This window comes from Quercus lobata, chromosome 7 (genome assembly GCF_001633185.2).
Source record: "Quercus lobata isolate SW786 chromosome 7, ValleyOak3.0 Primary Assembly, whole genome shotgun sequence".
Lineage (NCBI taxonomy): Eukaryota > Viridiplantae > Streptophyta > Magnoliopsida > Fagales > Fagaceae > Quercus > Quercus lobata.
Window position 1 is genome coordinate 25,425,890 of NC_044910.1, and position 17,552 is coordinate 25,443,441.

Below are 17,552 nucleotides of genomic sequence, written 5' to 3' on the forward strand. Positions count from 1 at the left end.
TCAATCAACCATTAATTATGTCCATTTAGGAATTTCATAATAACGGTTCCACCAAATTAAATTCTATGCATGCAATCCTACAATAAATCATGGTCTCAACTAATAGCGTTACGACATGTCCTAAATTTGAATTGGACCTAAATTGGACCAATTAAAACCAATTATTCATTATCACACATGGTTGGACTTAAATCGTGTAGTTGCATATTAACCGTTAAAACTCAATTTCGTGATATTTTTTAATCCGATGGTCTGTTTGAGGCTCTTGACTAGTCATTATGATTTTTAGGCTTTCAAGATTTATTTTACATGATGCAATTTGAGATCAAAGGTCAAAATTACGGTGTTTCCCTTAGGACGTGAAATGATCGTTTTGCCCTTGAATGAGGTTATTAAATGTGAGTTGCAAAATAAGGTGTATGTATTAACATATCACAAACAAGTGACATAAACTCATACATTGCTTATTCTCCCAAAAATATAAGATTACAAATATTATTTAAAGCAAGATCATACATTGCTTATTCTCCCACACCATATCGGTAATGTTTTAAGCTCCCATGCGGATAACACATCGGAGAGACTCCCCTTTTAACATGTAATCAAACGCTTTGTTGATCTCCGAGAAAGGGACTGAGTGAGTGATAAATTTATCCAGTTCCAATTCCTGCAACATCAATTCACGGTATCATTATATAAGCATATAAAAACAAAGAATTAGGCCTGGTCGTTACATAAAAGTAACAATCACAAGCTATTACCCATAATAATAAAACATTAGCACTTACTCAAAAGTATGTCTATAAATTTCATAATAATCTAAGAAAGTTGCACTCTGCTTATTCCATTTTCAGTTGCTTATAAAAAAAAAAATACGTATATAAGAAAGAAAAATGAAATGGTTCATGAACTGAAAATATAAGCTTACCTTGTTCATGTACTTTTCCACCCGAGCAGGAATATCAGTGCGAGGCCTGTAATTGCCAAAAATGGTACCCTTAACTGTCCTCTCATTCAAAAAATTAAGAGGATGAGTCTTGAATGCGTCATCTTTACTTGGCACTCCAACAAGTACTGCAAGACCCCAACCCTGAGAAGAATAAAATTTTAGTGTCGATGGAAATGTAATGGGAGATTTGGAAGCATTCTCTAATAAGAGAAAATGGCTATAAATTTGTTAAATGATTACATCATGAACACATTCAAATGCTGAGATCATGGCCTGGTAGCTTCCAGTACATTCAACAGCCCGATCCACTCCTCCATCAGTCATCTCAGCAATCACCTATAATTGAGCAGGCATAGCTCTGTTTAGTTTCAACAGGGAGAGACGTGCAAACAGTTTATACACCAAAACAGGTTTGTTGCCTGTTATTTTCAAAAACATAAAATATGTAGTAGAAAAGAAATCCCAAAATTCATGCTAGTCATGCCAACTGATTAATAACGAAATAGCAAGCCATGGCGTCCAAACTAACCTCTTGAACTGGCTTGTCATGATCTTTTGGATTCACAAACTCAGTAACACCAAAATTTTTGGCTGCCAAAGAGATTCAGAATCAAAACCATCGCCAACATGTAAATAGGAACATATATTTATGTATAACATTAATGACTCACCCCTATCGAAACGAGCAGGGTTCAGATCAACACCAATGATTCTTGAAGCCCCAGCTATCCTTGCGCCTTCACAAGCCTAAATATCAGTACAAGATGAGAGATTTAGAATTCTTTCTAATCCTTTTGCAGTTGCCAGAAAGTATAGAACACCGCAACAAAGAAAACTCACAGCAAGGCCAACAGCACCCAATCCAAAGACGGCTACAGTTTGACCCTTTTGGGGTTTTGCAACATTCAAAGTGGCACCCATGCCTACAAGCACAAAAACAAATAGACCAATGGAAAAGAATAATAAAAATAGTAGGAATATTATCACTGATATAGTTATTATTCTTCAAATGAAGAACTCCTCCAGACCTGTGGATACTCCACAACTAAGCACACAAACTTTGTCAAGTGGGGCTTCAGGGTTGATCTTGGCAACGCAGCCAGCATGAGAAACAGTGTATTCGCTAAATGTGGAGGTGCCAAGAAAGTGGTAAATGGGCTGTCCATTTTTGGAGAATCTTGTCTTGCCATCAGCGAGCATATGACCTCTGTCATTATCGAACCGAAGAGTTTCACACAAGTTGCTCTCCGCTGACTTACAGTGGCGGCATTCCTTACATTCTCCTGTGAAGATAGGGAGAACATGGTCTCCTGGTTTGAGCTCAGTCACACCCTCACCTACACTCTCCACAATTCTGAGCAACAACAATACAATCAATTAGTACTAGTTCACGCCATTAAAAAACTATTTACTAAACCTATTAGGATTTTCAATTGTGGTCTGAAGAGAGAGGATCTAAAAACTTAAAGTTATACATACCCTCCAGCTTCATGACCAAATATGCGAGGAAACAGCGGCTTCTGCCCCTGCAATATAAAGGGACATTTTAGTTTCAACTACAAAATGAATACAGCCTCAACCCCACCAGTCTAATTTGAGCATGCTCAAATTTTACCAATCAATCTGTAAATACATTCATCAAATCTTGTTTATAAATTACATGGAAATAGCGTGGCTAACTTCAAGCATTTTTCCCCGCACCTTAATACCAAATTTGATTTCAGAAATGGAACCAACAAAATTAATAAATGATTAATTACAAATATAACAGCATTTACTATTTTGCAATAATTCAATATATTAAAATTTCATTTGTATAGTATGAAATTTCTTAAGAATATGCACTTGCCTTGCCAAGCTTAAAAATAATAATTAAATTAAATTAAAAAAACCCGAAGTTCCAAAACTTGACACCCAATAAAAAAGTTTATTCTACTAAGTCTATTGCTCTTATTATATCGATGTGCCCCTTCTCTCCCAAAAAATTTATAAAAAAAAATAATGGACCTTTCTTATTAAAATATTAATCAGAAATGTAAAAAAATTATATGTTAAATTCTACAAATATTCCCTATAAAAAAAATTCTGAAGAAATTTCCTATAAAATTACAACCCCATATATCCACATACAAATGCATGCTAAAAATTAATGCTTATTGTAATTGCCTTTGTATTTTAAACTTATGTCCTTTTAGTTTGGACAATTTCATGCATGTTATCTAATTGGGTGCAAGTTAAACAAGGGTAAGGTTATCATTTATATTTGAAGAGATATTCTTGTATTTATAGAAGTCTAGATCAATGAGACAAAAAAGAAAAAGTTATCACCCTTTTTCTCTTCTTGTATTTGGAGAAGTATAGAATCAATAGAGAAGAAGAGGAAAAAGTTACACCCCTTTTTCTCCCCCTTGTTATGAAAAATGGTTACTGTTCCGTTTAAAATTTAATCTTTGATAAAAAAAAAAAAAATTGGGTTAAAATCTTTGATAAAATCTTTAAAAACCTCGTCAAAATCTTTGTGCCTCTCCATTCCTAGGACAATATATACGGTTATAATAAACACCTATTAATTACCACAAATATAATTTTCAAATTTTTTCTACCAAAAGAGAGATGATATTAACTATAAAAAGACAATAAAAGGAGAAAGAAGAACTTTGGCAACTAATCCATATGAAATTTCTCGTCAAACTCTTCCTATATCTTTGGCAAACTAGTTTGAAAAAAAAAAAAAAAAAAAAAACCCTTCAAACTTTTCCTATATCTTTTTATTAGAAGTGAATTTTGAAAATTTAACCATTAAATTGCATATTCTTATTATATTCTTCATACTTGCAAAATTTTAAGAAGATTAAATATCAATAGCTGTGTCATCATGACATGTTTAAATTTCAAGTTTTTTGTGGTAAAAATTATATACAAAAAATAAGTTTTTTTATTGAATAGTAAATAACATCCGATTTAAATAAAATATGATATGCATGTTAAAAACATAAAGAATATATAATTCAACAATTAGATTTTCAAAATTCACATTATGAAAAATTTAGAGGGCTAGTTTGGGGAAAAAACGTGTCCCTTTTATAACGATTATTGTCTGAAAATTGTAATATGTTCTTTTACAAAACACTTGCAAATGATTCTATTCTTTGTAATTAATGGACTGAAAGTATGATAATTTATTCAATGTATTGCCCTAAATATTAACTTGGTAAATACTCCGTTTTTTTTTTTCCACATGGAATTTCGTATTTGTTATTTATTTTAGTTAATAGGCATTTATAATAAATTTACCAACTATATCTGAAATCTGATGTGAAATTTTATAGGGAATTGTCAATATCAAAAAAATATCATCTGAAATGCGTTACCTTGGCTTCCCAAAAGTAAACATCAGAGTGGCAAAGTGCAGTGAAGAGAATCTTTAAGCGGACTTCATTTTCCTGAGGTGGTGCCACCTCCACTTCTTCAATCACTAATGGTTTTCCAGCCTCCCATGCCACCGCGGCTTACATTAAAATACATATCTAATTTAGTCCACTAATTAATTCCAATACAACATTAAAGTTTCAACTAGTTAAAACTTCATAGTGTTTCCAATAAAGACATCCATAATTCAAATGAATCTTCCCTGTTACAACTATCGAATTATCAAAAAAAAAAGATAAATTAAATTTCAAGAATGATGGAAGGGGCATCAATCTATGACTTTTGCCAATATCCTTGTAGCTCAACTAATTGGCATCTTTAAGTGTTTCTAAATAAAAACATCAAGTCTATAAATCTCTCCATCCCCAACTATCAAATTATCAACAAAAAAAAAGTAAAGTTAATCTCCCCATTTTGTTTCAAGGTTCATTTAAACCCTCTGCCTTGAAAAAGAAATTGTATATATAGCCAAGGTTTTATATAGATATATATATATATATATATATATATTATTCTGCTAGTTTAATTTATCCTTTAAAATATTTTTGCACATCCTAATCATAGATCAACCCATCTCAAAACCAAACAACAATACAAATCACAGATCTCTATGACAATCCGTTTCTGATCTGATTTCTGATCTAATTCTCATAAATTTCATCTCTTTTCTCTGTCTGACTATTTTGTATCTCCGACTTTAAGAGTAAAAAGTGGGTATTTGTGAGTTGTGAGTATCTCTCTCTTTATTTATATTATATGTGTGTAAGTGTCTTTGATACAAATTATATTCGTTATTTTTTACTTTTTAATTTGTTATAATGTTATTTGTATGAAATTTAGTGTGTGTGAAGGTGTGCATGTATAATATAAATATAATATAATTTTATATAATTTAATAATTAATAAATGCAGGGGGTTTATTACATGTATATATGTATTATTATCATGTTATAATAACTTTTTGTAATAAAGTTAGTGTTTCAAGAAAAGAAAAAAAAAAAGTAAAGTTAGTGATTGTTCAAGCATATAATTGGTTAAGTAAACACTTAGTGTATTACTTATGTATGAATGAGTGTAACTATGTGGGTCAATAATTACAATACTAGTTTAAAATATTTTTATAAAAAACAATGAAAAATAGATAATGACAATTACATAAAAATAAAAATGTTATACTAATTTTTTTTTTAAATGGAATGTTATACAAATTTAAAACAAAATAAAATGGTCATACCTACTAACATTGACAATAAATAATAACAACTAACAATGAACTATCATGTAATGATTTTAAAATATGAAAATTCGTTCAAAAAAATAATAAAACTTCATGTATTTGCTTATGTTTGTGTGCACGTGTTTTTTTTTTTTTTAGTCTGTTTATTAAATTAAATAAAATTTAATAAAAAGAGAATTTAAATATGTTGAGTGTGCATTTGGCACAAATTAAAAAGCCAATTTTTTTTTTTATTCACCTTATTTTTACTACTATTTATGAATCTCATTACACTTTTTAGTAATATTTATGAGTCCTACTATATTATTTCAACTCCTTTTAACTTTATCTAAGGTACTTTCAACAAAAAATTTTCAGCTTCAGTTAAATAAACTGTTTCTACAAATCTGACACAGAATAATAAGCCATGAAGAGGTCAACTCACGAAAATGCAAACACCAAAGCATGCAATGAAGAAGTGCATGTCTCTATTCTCTAAACAACAAAACTAAAAGGTGATCAATTTATACGTATAGTCCCACTTAAATAGCTGCATAAAGATTAATCAAAACGAAAAAAAAAAATTATAAACAGAAACAGAGAAGAAAACAACAATAAAAACATGGTCATATTGAGAAAAGAAGAGTGCGGTGGTTCACCTTTGCACTTAATGACCTGACCGGCTGTGCTTGACATGGCTAACTTGGAATGCGACGACTGTTATTTTCTGACTGAAATTAGATCACTTTTGTTTTGAATGTGAGTGCTCTGTTTTTGTCTCTCTGTGATGGTATTTATACTATTGGTCTAGACTTATTAAGGATGGTCCAACTAAGATTTTATCTTCTATCTATCAATTTATCAAAATAAATAAAGATCGACTGTCATCTATTTAGGATATTTTTAGATTGCTGATGACATAGTTAAATCTAATCCATTTTAAAATAGAAAAAATTTGACTACAAATTTGGTCAACGATGTAAAGATGAAATGTGTCATTGTCATTTATTGTCATTTACATTCACTTATGCTTTTTTTGGGAGTTTATAAAGAAATGTAATGGAATGATCATAAAAAAAAAAATGAATTGAAATATATTTAAGCAAAAGAAAAAAAAATGGAAAAGAAATGAATAAAATGGAATGGAATTACATAACCTTGTTTGGATATTTTAAAATAAAGAAAAAAATATAAGTAACCTTGTTTGGGAGTTATATAGAAGGAAATGAATGAAATCATTTTATGATAATATTATTTTTAGACCCCTATTTTAAAATAAAATGCTAAATATATGAGGGGTATTTTAGGAGTTTTATTAAAGAAATTAATTAAATCTAATTCTATTCCCTTTAATTTCCCCCAATTTTGGAGGAAATGAAAATTTGAGGTTTTGAGGGAATAGAGAAAAATAAGTATTCCCCTATCCATTCTATTCTCTCCCACTTAAATTCTCAAACAATGGAATGAACTTTCATTCCCCCCATTCAAACTCTCAAATAAGGGAATAGAAGAATATTCTAAAATTATTCATTTTCATCCCATTCCTTTCTCTCCTCCCAAACAAGGACTTAGAAATTAGTAAGACCTTTTTTAGTTGCAATTTCTGCTGGACTAGTAGAGTTTGTAGTGTTGCAATCCATGCTACTGCTAAGTTGGGCAGTAATCTTAAAAGCCATTTTTCTTGTAATAAGTTCAATCTCCCTTCTAGTATTGCTGATGTTTGTTGGGATCATAGGCAGAGCTTGGGGATGCCAAGGGGGGCCATGGCCCCCTTAGTTTTGAAATTTTCCATTAATCTTCTTTTACATTTGGTAATAAATCTAAAAATTACACAAAAATGTATTCACTTCGCCCCTGAGAAAATTTCCTGACTCTGCCACTCTTGGGATGATTGTTCTTCTTACATTCCTTTATTGCTTTAAATCTTGAATTTATGCCTTACATTAAGCCCAATTTATTCCCTCTGCTATCTTCTCATGGGTGCAAAGGTTCAAAGGTACTAGCTTTCTAACTGGCACCACGAAACCTAAGCCACCATACAATGAGAAGCTTGATTTGAGTAAACCTTCTTAAAAATGCATTGTTAAGAAGATAGTTTTGCAAAAAGGCTCCAAATGCCATCATTTTTCAAAAATGGGTTTTTCAAACAAAATAAAATGAAAACTTTTCGAGCCTAGCTTTAAATAAAAAGTCTTCTGATGGGGCATTTTTAAATATTCAATAGATATCATTTTCAAAACCATTTTTGCTAAAAGGTATAAAGTTTTAACATTTCTTTAAAGCCTTGACCAAAAACCCTGGATTTTCACTTTTTAAACTCTCTTATTTACCAAAAAAAATCCTGGAAATTATTTTTTTAAAATAAAACTCTATCCTTAAATAACATTGATTTTAATCTTGAGTATGGTTTTCTTAGGTGCATAAAAATCCCTTTCCCTTAAAATAAGATTGCTCTTCCCTTATATTTTTCCCATTGAAAAAAAAAAAAAAAAAAAAAAAAAAAAAAAAAAAATTTTCATAGAAAGTCAAGAGGAAAACCTTTTTCAAAACCCTTTTCCTAAAAGTTTATAACATTCTTCCTTAAAATAAGTCTTTCCCAGCTTCTCAAAAAAAAAAAAAAAAAAAAAAGTCTTTTCCAAAAATTCTTGAGCTTTTTCAAAAGGAAAATACTTATTTTTTTCAAATGTAAATAATGTTTTTTTTTTTTTTTTTTACCTTTCTACATAAATAAAATTGTTTTCAATCAATTTCCTTTCAATGACACAATTTTTAAAGAGGTTGTGACATGTCCATAATTCATTTCAATTGAATAAATGGTCTATAATCAAGCTACTACATCTCCCCCCCCCCCCCCCCCCCCCCACTAAGCATTTTGGTTTGTTGTGTTTATGCATGAGAATAAATATGTTTATTGCTTTAAAGGGCATAATGTGACTTTTTCCTCTCCTCTCCTCTCCTTTTTGCTTTATATTGTAGAGTAGTATATATTCATATGGTAGATACATGGTAAATAATACTCACACGCCAACTATATATATTTACTATCTTGCAATGTAATATTCACATGTTATTTATATATATTCACATGTTTGCTTGTACATATTCTTTGCAATAATATTCATATATTATGTATATGTATTGTTTGTACAAAAATTCTTTCAAAAACAAATGCCAAGTATTTAATTTATTTTTCTAAAATGTAAACATTGTGATTAAATTAAAAGAATGTACCATCCTTTGGATAGGCGATATGGGGTGTCTAACACCTTCCCCACTCGTAACCGAACTTCTGAATCTAAGAATCTTTGGTTCAAAACTTTGGTTTACCTTAATTAATTTAATAACCCTTGAATCGATTTTTAGTTAATTAAAATAAATTAGACAAATAGCTGACTGATCACACCTAGAACAAAACCAATGGTTGGTGGCAACTCCTTAAAATAAAATAAGAAAAGAGACTCACACATTCACACACCTCACCCTAGTAACACATACACCCAATTAACATGTTGCCAAGCACCTAATGCGGAAAAACTCGGGGGAACACACTATCAATAACTCCACACTTGCCAGTGCAATGATGAGTACGACTTTGACCACCATAAACAGCAACGCGTGCATATAAAGGAAGGAAATAGGTGTCCCTAAAAGTGTGCACAGTGGGTGTGAATTATAAAGTGATCAATTTTATTTTGTATTAAATATATATTAGTAATTTAATATCATATGAAGTAAGTGACCTATTCAGCGTTAGTGGATTCCAGTTTCACCTTAAAAATGATTTCGTTTTAGTTAATAAAAAATCAAAAGTTCAAAACTCATTTACCTCTCCATCTCACACTCTCACTCTTCTCTTCTGATAACCTCATTTGGAGACGCAAATTTTTAATCACGAATGCCATTAATGGATTTATCTAAATTCATATATTCACAACAAACTTGTACAACCCAACCCCCCCCCCCCCCACCCCCTTTCTCTCCTTTTCTACCATAGCTGTCCATACCACCAATATTGCAATTACTTCTCTCTTTTTATAGTCTCATCATAACATAAACATAAATATTAATGGAAAATTGAGGTGGCCAGAATATACTAAATTATCGATGGGTTAATGCTAATTAAATGATAGAAATCACAAGTGGAATTCACCTTTCCAATTGAACAATAAAAAAAATACACACTGATAATGTCACATCATATTCTTTTTTTTTGGAAGGTAATGTCACATCATATTCAACAAGAAAATATACGATTCCCTTAATCACGGGACAAACACCTAAGGCAATTGCATTGAAAACCAAACCCCTTTGACAGGAGAGTTTGCCGAGCATCATGACCCATACTTGCATCAATATAGCAGATCCGGAGCTCTTCCCCTAAAAAATTCCAAACAAAGTTTTTAATGCATTGATATTAAAGAGAAGTGTAAGAATTCGCAAAGATAAGTATGCATAAACATAAACTACTTACCCCCAAAAAAAAAAAAAGTGTGCCAAAACCGGCTTGCAGAGGTGCAATAGTTAGCGATGGTTAAAAAGCATTGATCTAACATTTTTCCCCCAGTGATTATCCACATTGCAGCAGAGCAAACAGAAAAAAGGAGCTCAAGAAAGTGGTTTTAAGAACTATAAATTATGTTTGGATAGACTTTGTTGAAAATATTCCTTTAATTGTTGTTTCTTTAATTTAGGTACACCCTCCTCTCATGAAGCTCATACATTTCTTGCCAATAGCATATGATCATATCAACTTTGTATCTCAACTAACTGCCTTCATACTCTCTTTTTCCCATATCTCATAATTTTTTGTTCGAATGGGCTCTAGCATACAAGCAGCTTGATGGGGCCTCATCTAACAGATGAAAATAGCCTTACTTTGTAACAAAAAGATGCTGGAGTATGAAGGCTATTTATAAATATGACAGGACAAATCTCATTGAATGCAGCTTCACATCTGTCTGTGATTTCTCTTTCTTTTTCTCTACATGATAAAACTACTGCGTGGTGCATACGTTATTAGAAACCATCAATCTGTCTAGCAATTTAAAAATGGGAGTGATGGTCTCTCTGTCCAACCAGCTTAGGACTCCTCTTCCACCTTACAACATATTTTCAAGTCTGCTATACCCTACTAGCAAGTACTAAAAAATAAAACCAAAATATGTAAATATTATCAGAAAAGAAAGTAACCACGTGGGAAGGGAGGAAAAACCCAAAGCAAATAATAAATAAATCAGAAATTGCAATAAAAAAGACAAACCTTCCTCAACATCACAAAGTGCCTTCAATCTGGCCTCTGCATTCTGTATCCATAATATGTGTGCATTGGGATCTGCAGTGAAATGGCAACTAATTCAGTATTTTTTTTGTTCTTTTGGATCAAAGGCATCTTTTGCAGAGGTTTTTAATGGTGAATACGAGCCTAATTACTATCCCTTGAAAGTTTCAGCTATTTCATTTGGTTCAGTTTAGCTTGGGTGAAAAAGGAAAAGATCAATATTTGAGACAACTCAATTTCACAAGCATTGGCACCAAAATATAGTGGTTGAAAACAAGCCCTTTTATTTGCATGTCAGCTCAATTTGAACATAAACCCAAAATGCATTTCTCAGTGGTAAAATAATACATAATAGAAGCAACCTATGTGCATGATTCCTTTTACACTGCAAGCGCTAAGGTAAGTAGAAGAAAATGAGAGCCTACCACAATCATGATTATAGAACGATGGAAGCATATAAACTGCATTTCCAACACCAGCTTCAGCATCTACAGAGGCAGCTGCCAATACAAGAAGATCTTGATACGATTCCCCAGCCAATTCAACACGAAATGCATTAATACGAATACATGCCAGAACACTAGTGTACCATGTCTTGGTTAGAACTTCTGATGTCAAAGAAATGTACTCTTTCAAAAATATATATACATATGTTGGGCACGAAACAAGTGAAACAGAAAACAGGATGGAAACTAAAGAAAAAATTCTGCCATGTGTAGGATACAAGCTATCTGTTCATCTGTGATATTAGCCTTTGTGAAGGAACTCCTTAATAAGCCAAGCTCCTCTACCATCTGGAAAATGTCTATATAGTATTATCACTAAAAAAAAAAAGGGGGGGGGAAATGCCAAAACCATTGAATTTATCATAGTTATTTGTCAATGAACTCTCCATTCATTTATCAAACTTATTTACTCATAATTTCATGAATAATAAACTTTCTCAAGTGCACCAGCAACCATGTACAACGAAGGCAAAAATGCCTTTTACACCCTCCCAGTATCAAGGCCCTATCAATGTAGCCTCTCAACTATCAGAATTTGTAATTTACACTGACAAGTATGACAATTATTTGTCATCCTTTCAGTAGCTTCTATCATAATCGTGCTTTTAACCCACCAAAAAACAATGTTGTCTTAAACAAATATATATATATATATATATATATAAAAATTTAAAAAAAACACATAATTAATCATAATAGTAATAAAATTCAATGACTGGGAGTTAGTAGCTTCTTACTCCTTTCTTCACTTGATCCAATCTCAAGTTCCTAGGGGTGGTGGAGGTGACGGTCTTTGTTGGAGCCTTACTAGATGTGGGAAGTTTGACACTCAGTCTTTTAATCATAAGATTCGAAATGTTACTCCTTCTAGTTTCCCTTGGAAGGGCATTTGGAAAGTAAAGGTTCCTAAAAGGGTGGCATTTTTTATGTGGACAGCAGCCCATGGCAAGATTCTAACTTTGGATAATCTTAGACTTCGTGATCACCCCTTGGCAAATCGTTGTTGTATGTGCTGTAGTAAAGAGGAAACTGTGGATCATCTTCTTATTTTTTGTTCGTTAGCTCATTCTATGTGGATGCATATGATTTAGCTGTTTGGGATTGATTGGGTCATGCCAGGTTCAGTTGTAGACTTACTTTGTTGTTGGCACCATTGGCTTGGGAAATATGATTCCGATATTTGAAATTTAGTACCAAGCTGTTTGATGTGGACTATTTGGACTGAACGAAATTGGCGTTCCTTTGAGGATATTGAGAAATCAATGGCCCAATTGTTAGATTTGTGCTAGCGGGCTCTCTTCGATTGGTCTCGGTGTTGGGATCTTTCAGATTGTTCTACTATTACTGATTTTCTTTTGTCTCTTAGAATAGGTTGTTGATTCCTTTATTTCTTTTTGTCGTTGTGGTTCTTTGTTCACTACCGTGAACTCTTTGTATCTTTTTTTCTCTTCTAGTAATAATATTACTTTCTTACCTATCAAAAAAAAAAGTAATAAAAAATCACCACCACCACTACATCTTCACCCAATCAACACTGCATGCCAGCCACTGTTAATCCCAATTAACACTGCAAGCCACCATCAGTTTAGAAGCCATAAATCAACCCATCCACACCATTCAGACCCAATCAACACCACCAGCCAAGAATAAACAAAAATACTCAAAAATACCAGCCATATTTCTATCAAAAAATATAACTAAAATTATTCAAGTCCATTTGGGCTGGCATGCACAACCTTTCTCTTTCTCTCTCTCTCTCAAATTCTCCCCCAATCTCTCTTTTTGGTTATTGGTTTGTTTGAAATTTGAGAGAGAGAAAAGGAGAAAAGGTGAGGAAGAAGACTATGAAAGAGTCTTGATAAAATTTTACTTTCTTTTTTGGATATAAAAGAGGTAGCAGAAGAGTTGGAGGAAAAATTCAAAAATAAAAATAAAGCCTTGGAAAATTTTACACATGGTTTTGATGTTGTGCTTCTTTATGTGTCAATCTCAGGTAAGAAAAGGAGGTTGTAGTGTTCTTTGGGAGGGGTGGAAGGCGGTTTGCAACCATGTGCGATTGGACGGTGCAGATTTGGTACTATGCTCTGATTGTTCTTGATAAAAAAAATTAAATAAATAAATCTAATAGTGAGTGGATTAACGGCCTTCAGTATCTAAAGGCTTTGCATCTGGGATTTGAAGGATAAGATTTAAAGCTAGTTTGATTGGAAAATCTAGAGACTAAGTTTTCTGTTGTGTCTCTTCAGGTATGGTACCTATTTTGGCAGCGCATGGTGGATGGGAAGTGACTTTGGGCTGGCGTGGCCAATGGCTATGCGATGGTGGCGGGTGAAAGGTAGAGCAAGGTGAACCATGAGGAAAATTTTGTCTGTGTTTTGATTAATTTAGATTTATTGACTTATATCCTTTTTAAAAAATTCATTATTTTTCAACTAAAACACAATGGTATTTTGTAATTTAATGGCACAGCAATAACAGATGTTGACGGAAGAGGCACATTTACATCGCCATCATTCTCAAAGGTGTAAGTTGCAAATTCTAATAGTTGATCAATTGTAAGCGGTGGATCCATGTGAAAGTGATAGGCAACCACTTAAAGTCAACCACATTAGAGTTGTGACAAAAGTTATGGTCATAGAAGAACTGTTACATATAAGTCTTCAAACTATTTCCAATTAGGGAACTTCAATTAAGTATCAAAAATTAGATTTGAGAAAGAAAAAAAAGAAGAAGATACCATACCACCTTTTTCTTTTCTTTTTTTCTTTTATTGGATAGGTACCAAACCACCTAATTTGAAGATTAAAATAAAGCCACTTTGCTGGATTCCACCCCTCCCCCCTCCTCCCCAAACAAAAAGTTAAAGTGTTCCACCATATTAAATTTTTCTATTAAAAAAAGCCATATATAATGAGCAATTAGAATCCTTCTTCCCTAACCACCTACCCTTGTAGGTGGAATGTTATCTCCCCATTCACTAATGGTCCGTTTGGATTGAGGGAAAGAAAGGAAAAGTAGAGTAGAGTAGAGTAGATTTAGTACAAAATTAGTTTTTTTTTTTTAGCCAACTCTACTCCACTCCCCCTCCTTCCCCCCTCCATCCAAACAGGCCATAAGTGCTTGGGGAGAGTAGAGGAAGGGGTTCAAGCTACAAGGTCAGTAGCACATTACATTAATGTATATATTTCTAACCATCTCAAAAAATAAATAAATAATAAATCCTTCTTCCCTAAATTTTCATTATACTCCCTTCATTGACTATGACAAAGAACCCAAGAAATTTATTTTCTCACCTCTGAGATCATTAAAGGAGATAAAGTAGCAGGTTGAAGTATGTCAAGACTGTCGGCAGCTGCAAATCCTGATATTACCATACATGCTAACCGTTTCACGAGAAGTGGGTATTTCAAACCTTGTGCTCTATAGAAAGAGATAATGAAAAGTAAGTAACCTAGATTTTAAAGCAGTACAAAACTGTATCAAGTGTTTTAAATGTTGATAGGCTACCTATCAAAAAAAAAAATGTTGATAGGTAAAACCAATAAAAATTAATTGTGTAACATTAATTTAGCATCAAATTCTTTGCTATACCATTAACTTAAACCAATGATATATGTGTGCTGTCTTATGAGCGTATGATATTTTATTATGTCATATTTTCTCTATCATATGGCAGTAACTACAGTTATGACTAGGGGAAAAAGCTCAAGGAGCCAAAGCTTCAGCAGAGAAGAAAATCCTTTTCATACTTTCAGTATATACATGACATTGTAATCCTGAAAATGAAAGCAAGACTACAGGTACATCATTAGAGATTATCATGCTGCACTATGATTGTCTACCAAAGATGTAGTTCCAACTTCCAAATATAAAATATAATATAAAATTCCTATGGCAAAGAAGAGCAAGAGATCAGGCATGTATTTGTGATACAAAATGACAAAAAATAATTTGATTTTAGTCCATTTCCATACAAGCAAGTGAAAATAAGAGGGTTTTTGAGAAAATAGCACACCGGCAATAATCATCATAGGCTGACCAATTTGCTCTCTTCTCAATATCGTAGAAAGCCTACAATCCATGAAAATTTAACCATAAGTTCATTTTTATGTGGAGCCAAAAATGATTCACAGCTCAAACCAACTAGTTACATTTTGTGAGCAACTCAGATTATGATTAAGTATTGCAGTTTTGAAAATTATATTTATTTTTGCATATATTAAATCTGAAAACAAAAAAGTAAGCTCATGGACAAAACCCAGAAAATAACGACTACTTTTAAATCTAAACACAATCCACATAGCATTATCCTTTGCTCATGCATGTAAATTAAAATGTTGGAGAGACTTCAATTGAAAAGTTAATATAAAATATAGCAACATCACTTTACCCAAAAGCTTAAACCCATGGGTTTGGTTCTAGTTATATTATATTAACCACTTGCTCTTATGATCATTATCCGTCCTAAGATTTCACCACGTAACTAACTATACCACTCGCAAGTGAATAAATGAACATATTAGTCTATAGTTAGAATGGACACGGTCTTTAGTTTAGCTGTTTGATAATTGGATTTAAACACATGTTTTCAATTTTTAAATAATATTACACTTATTTTCACACACTTTTTTATTCTATTCTGAGTTATCTTCAAAAAAAACTGAATACTGTTATTTAAATACACGACCCAAACAGCCCTCAGTCTTTATACCTTAGACTTTCCTAACAGAAAAAACATCAAACACGTGGTGGGCATTATAATTATAACATCAAAATACCTTAGATTGCTCTTCGCACTCTTCGTTACAAAACTGCACAGCTTGAGTTTGACTTTGACAGGTAGTTTTGAGGTTTCTGAGACAAAAGTAACAAACGCTGTGGATCTTAGAGAGAGAAGGGTGAGCAACGACGGGCTTAGCTGTGTGGATAAGCTCTCCGGCTCCGATTCTTCGAGTGGCGAACACGCCTCGCCCGGCCGACTCGGTGAGCAAGACCCGGATCGGAGGTGGCCCGGGTCGACCCGGATCATTATCCTTGTCAGCTGTGCCAGTGTCGGTGGAGAAAGATGTGAGAATTAGCTTCGTTTGGAAATGCAATAGTGTTTTGGACCGCGAAACCCAACGGCTAGTACGGGCCAAGGCCGAGGTCGACATTTTGTGCGTTTATGGTTTAACCTCCTCTTATAGTCTCATGTGTGACTTGTGAGTAAAGGTCAACAATCAACATTGGAGACAAACCTTCTTTTTTTTTTTTTTTTTTTTTTTTATAGGTGGAGACAATAAAAAATGCAATTTTATATTTATATGTTTGAATTTCTTTTGTTAATTTGATAGGTTTTTTTTTTTTTTGGTTTGAGGGGATGTTAATTTGATAATTGGAAGCTAAGGAATTTGAAATTTTTTTTTTTGGGAGAAAAACAAGAAGGAATTTAAACGTTAGGTATTTTTATTAGAAAATCATGAAGTATCAAGTATCAACCAATTAGATTAAAAAGCTCAGGCAATTATATATATGTTTGAAACTTTGCCTAAGATTTACCTATGAACCATAAAGACAATGACTAAAGTCACAAAAAATAAAGGTAAATTACTTTCTTTCTTACTTTCTTTCTCTTTTTTGAGTAAAAGGTAAATTATTTTCTAAACCTTGTAGTTTTTGGCATGTTTCATTTAAAACTTATACTTTAAAAATGTTTTATGTCAACGTTATCATTTTTAAAAACATTTCATTTAAACCTTTTATCACAATTTCATAATAATCTCATTAACATCACGTATCATACTGTTTTTTTTTTTTTTAGAATTATTTAAAACTTTGAGAATCAAGTGAAACATTTTGAAAGTTTAAGGTTTAAATGAAACATACCCAAAAATTATATATATATAGTTGGGAAGTGGGAGATATCTCCATTAAAAACACTAAGACGTAAAACATACTCAATATTTTAATATTTAAATAAACTTGCCCGAAACTATAAGTTTTAAATAAAATGATTTAAAATTATAAGGTTTAAATGAAACTTATCCAAACTATGAGAGTTAAATGAAAATTACTTGAACCTTACCTAATAAAAAATAGTTGGATTATTACGATGTGACACTGACATTACAACCTTATATCATTTAGGAAGAGCTAAAAGGAGATATATTATGGTTTGGTACAATAAGATTATTT

The 17,552-nt window shown here is 32.2% G+C and overlaps 2 protein-coding genes across 4 annotated transcripts; both read right to left on the minus strand.

The window, feature by feature from the left end:
• Nucleotides 1-458: 458 nt before the first annotated feature.
• LOC115952941 (alcohol dehydrogenase class-P-like) lies at nucleotides 459-6,290 on the minus strand. The gene is made up of 10 exons (XM_031070310.1): nucleotides 6,254-6,290; nucleotides 4,321-4,457; nucleotides 2,429-2,475; nucleotides 1,978-2,303; nucleotides 1,790-1,872; nucleotides 1,621-1,696; nucleotides 1,479-1,540; nucleotides 1,190-1,285; nucleotides 929-1,090; nucleotides 459-667 (listed from the first exon to the last, which is right to left on the minus strand). The coding sequence occupies exons 1-10, from the start codon at nucleotides 6,288-6,290 to the stop codon at nucleotides 551-553; spliced, it is 1,143 nt and encodes a 380-aa protein (XP_030926170.1). The 3' UTR covers nucleotides 459-550.
• Nucleotides 6,291-9,721: 3,431 nt separating this feature from the next.
• LOC115952943 (histone-lysine N-methyltransferase ATXR4) lies at nucleotides 9,722-16,632 on the minus strand. Of its 3 annotated transcripts, none has more exons than XM_031070312.1 (7): nucleotides 16,157-16,632; nucleotides 15,394-15,449; nucleotides 14,672-14,798; nucleotides 11,597-11,666; nucleotides 11,298-11,477; nucleotides 10,855-10,926; nucleotides 9,722-9,971 (listed from the first exon to the last, which is right to left on the minus strand). In XM_031070312.1, exons 1-7 carry the CDS (start codon nucleotides 16,529-16,531, stop codon nucleotides 9,853-9,855), a joined length of 999 nt encoding a protein of 332 aa, XP_030926172.1. In that variant the 5' UTR covers nucleotides 16,532-16,632; the 3' UTR covers nucleotides 9,722-9,852. The 3 variants fall into 3 exon arrangements, with proteins under 3 accessions (XP_030926172.1, XP_030926175.1, XP_030926173.1); XM_031070313.1 differs by lacking the exon at nucleotides 9,722-9,971 and adding an exon at nucleotides 10,391-10,735; XM_031070315.1 differs by lacking the exon at nucleotides 15,394-15,449 and having other exon boundaries at nucleotides 16,157-16,496.
• Nucleotides 16,633-17,552: the final 920 nt, after the last annotated feature.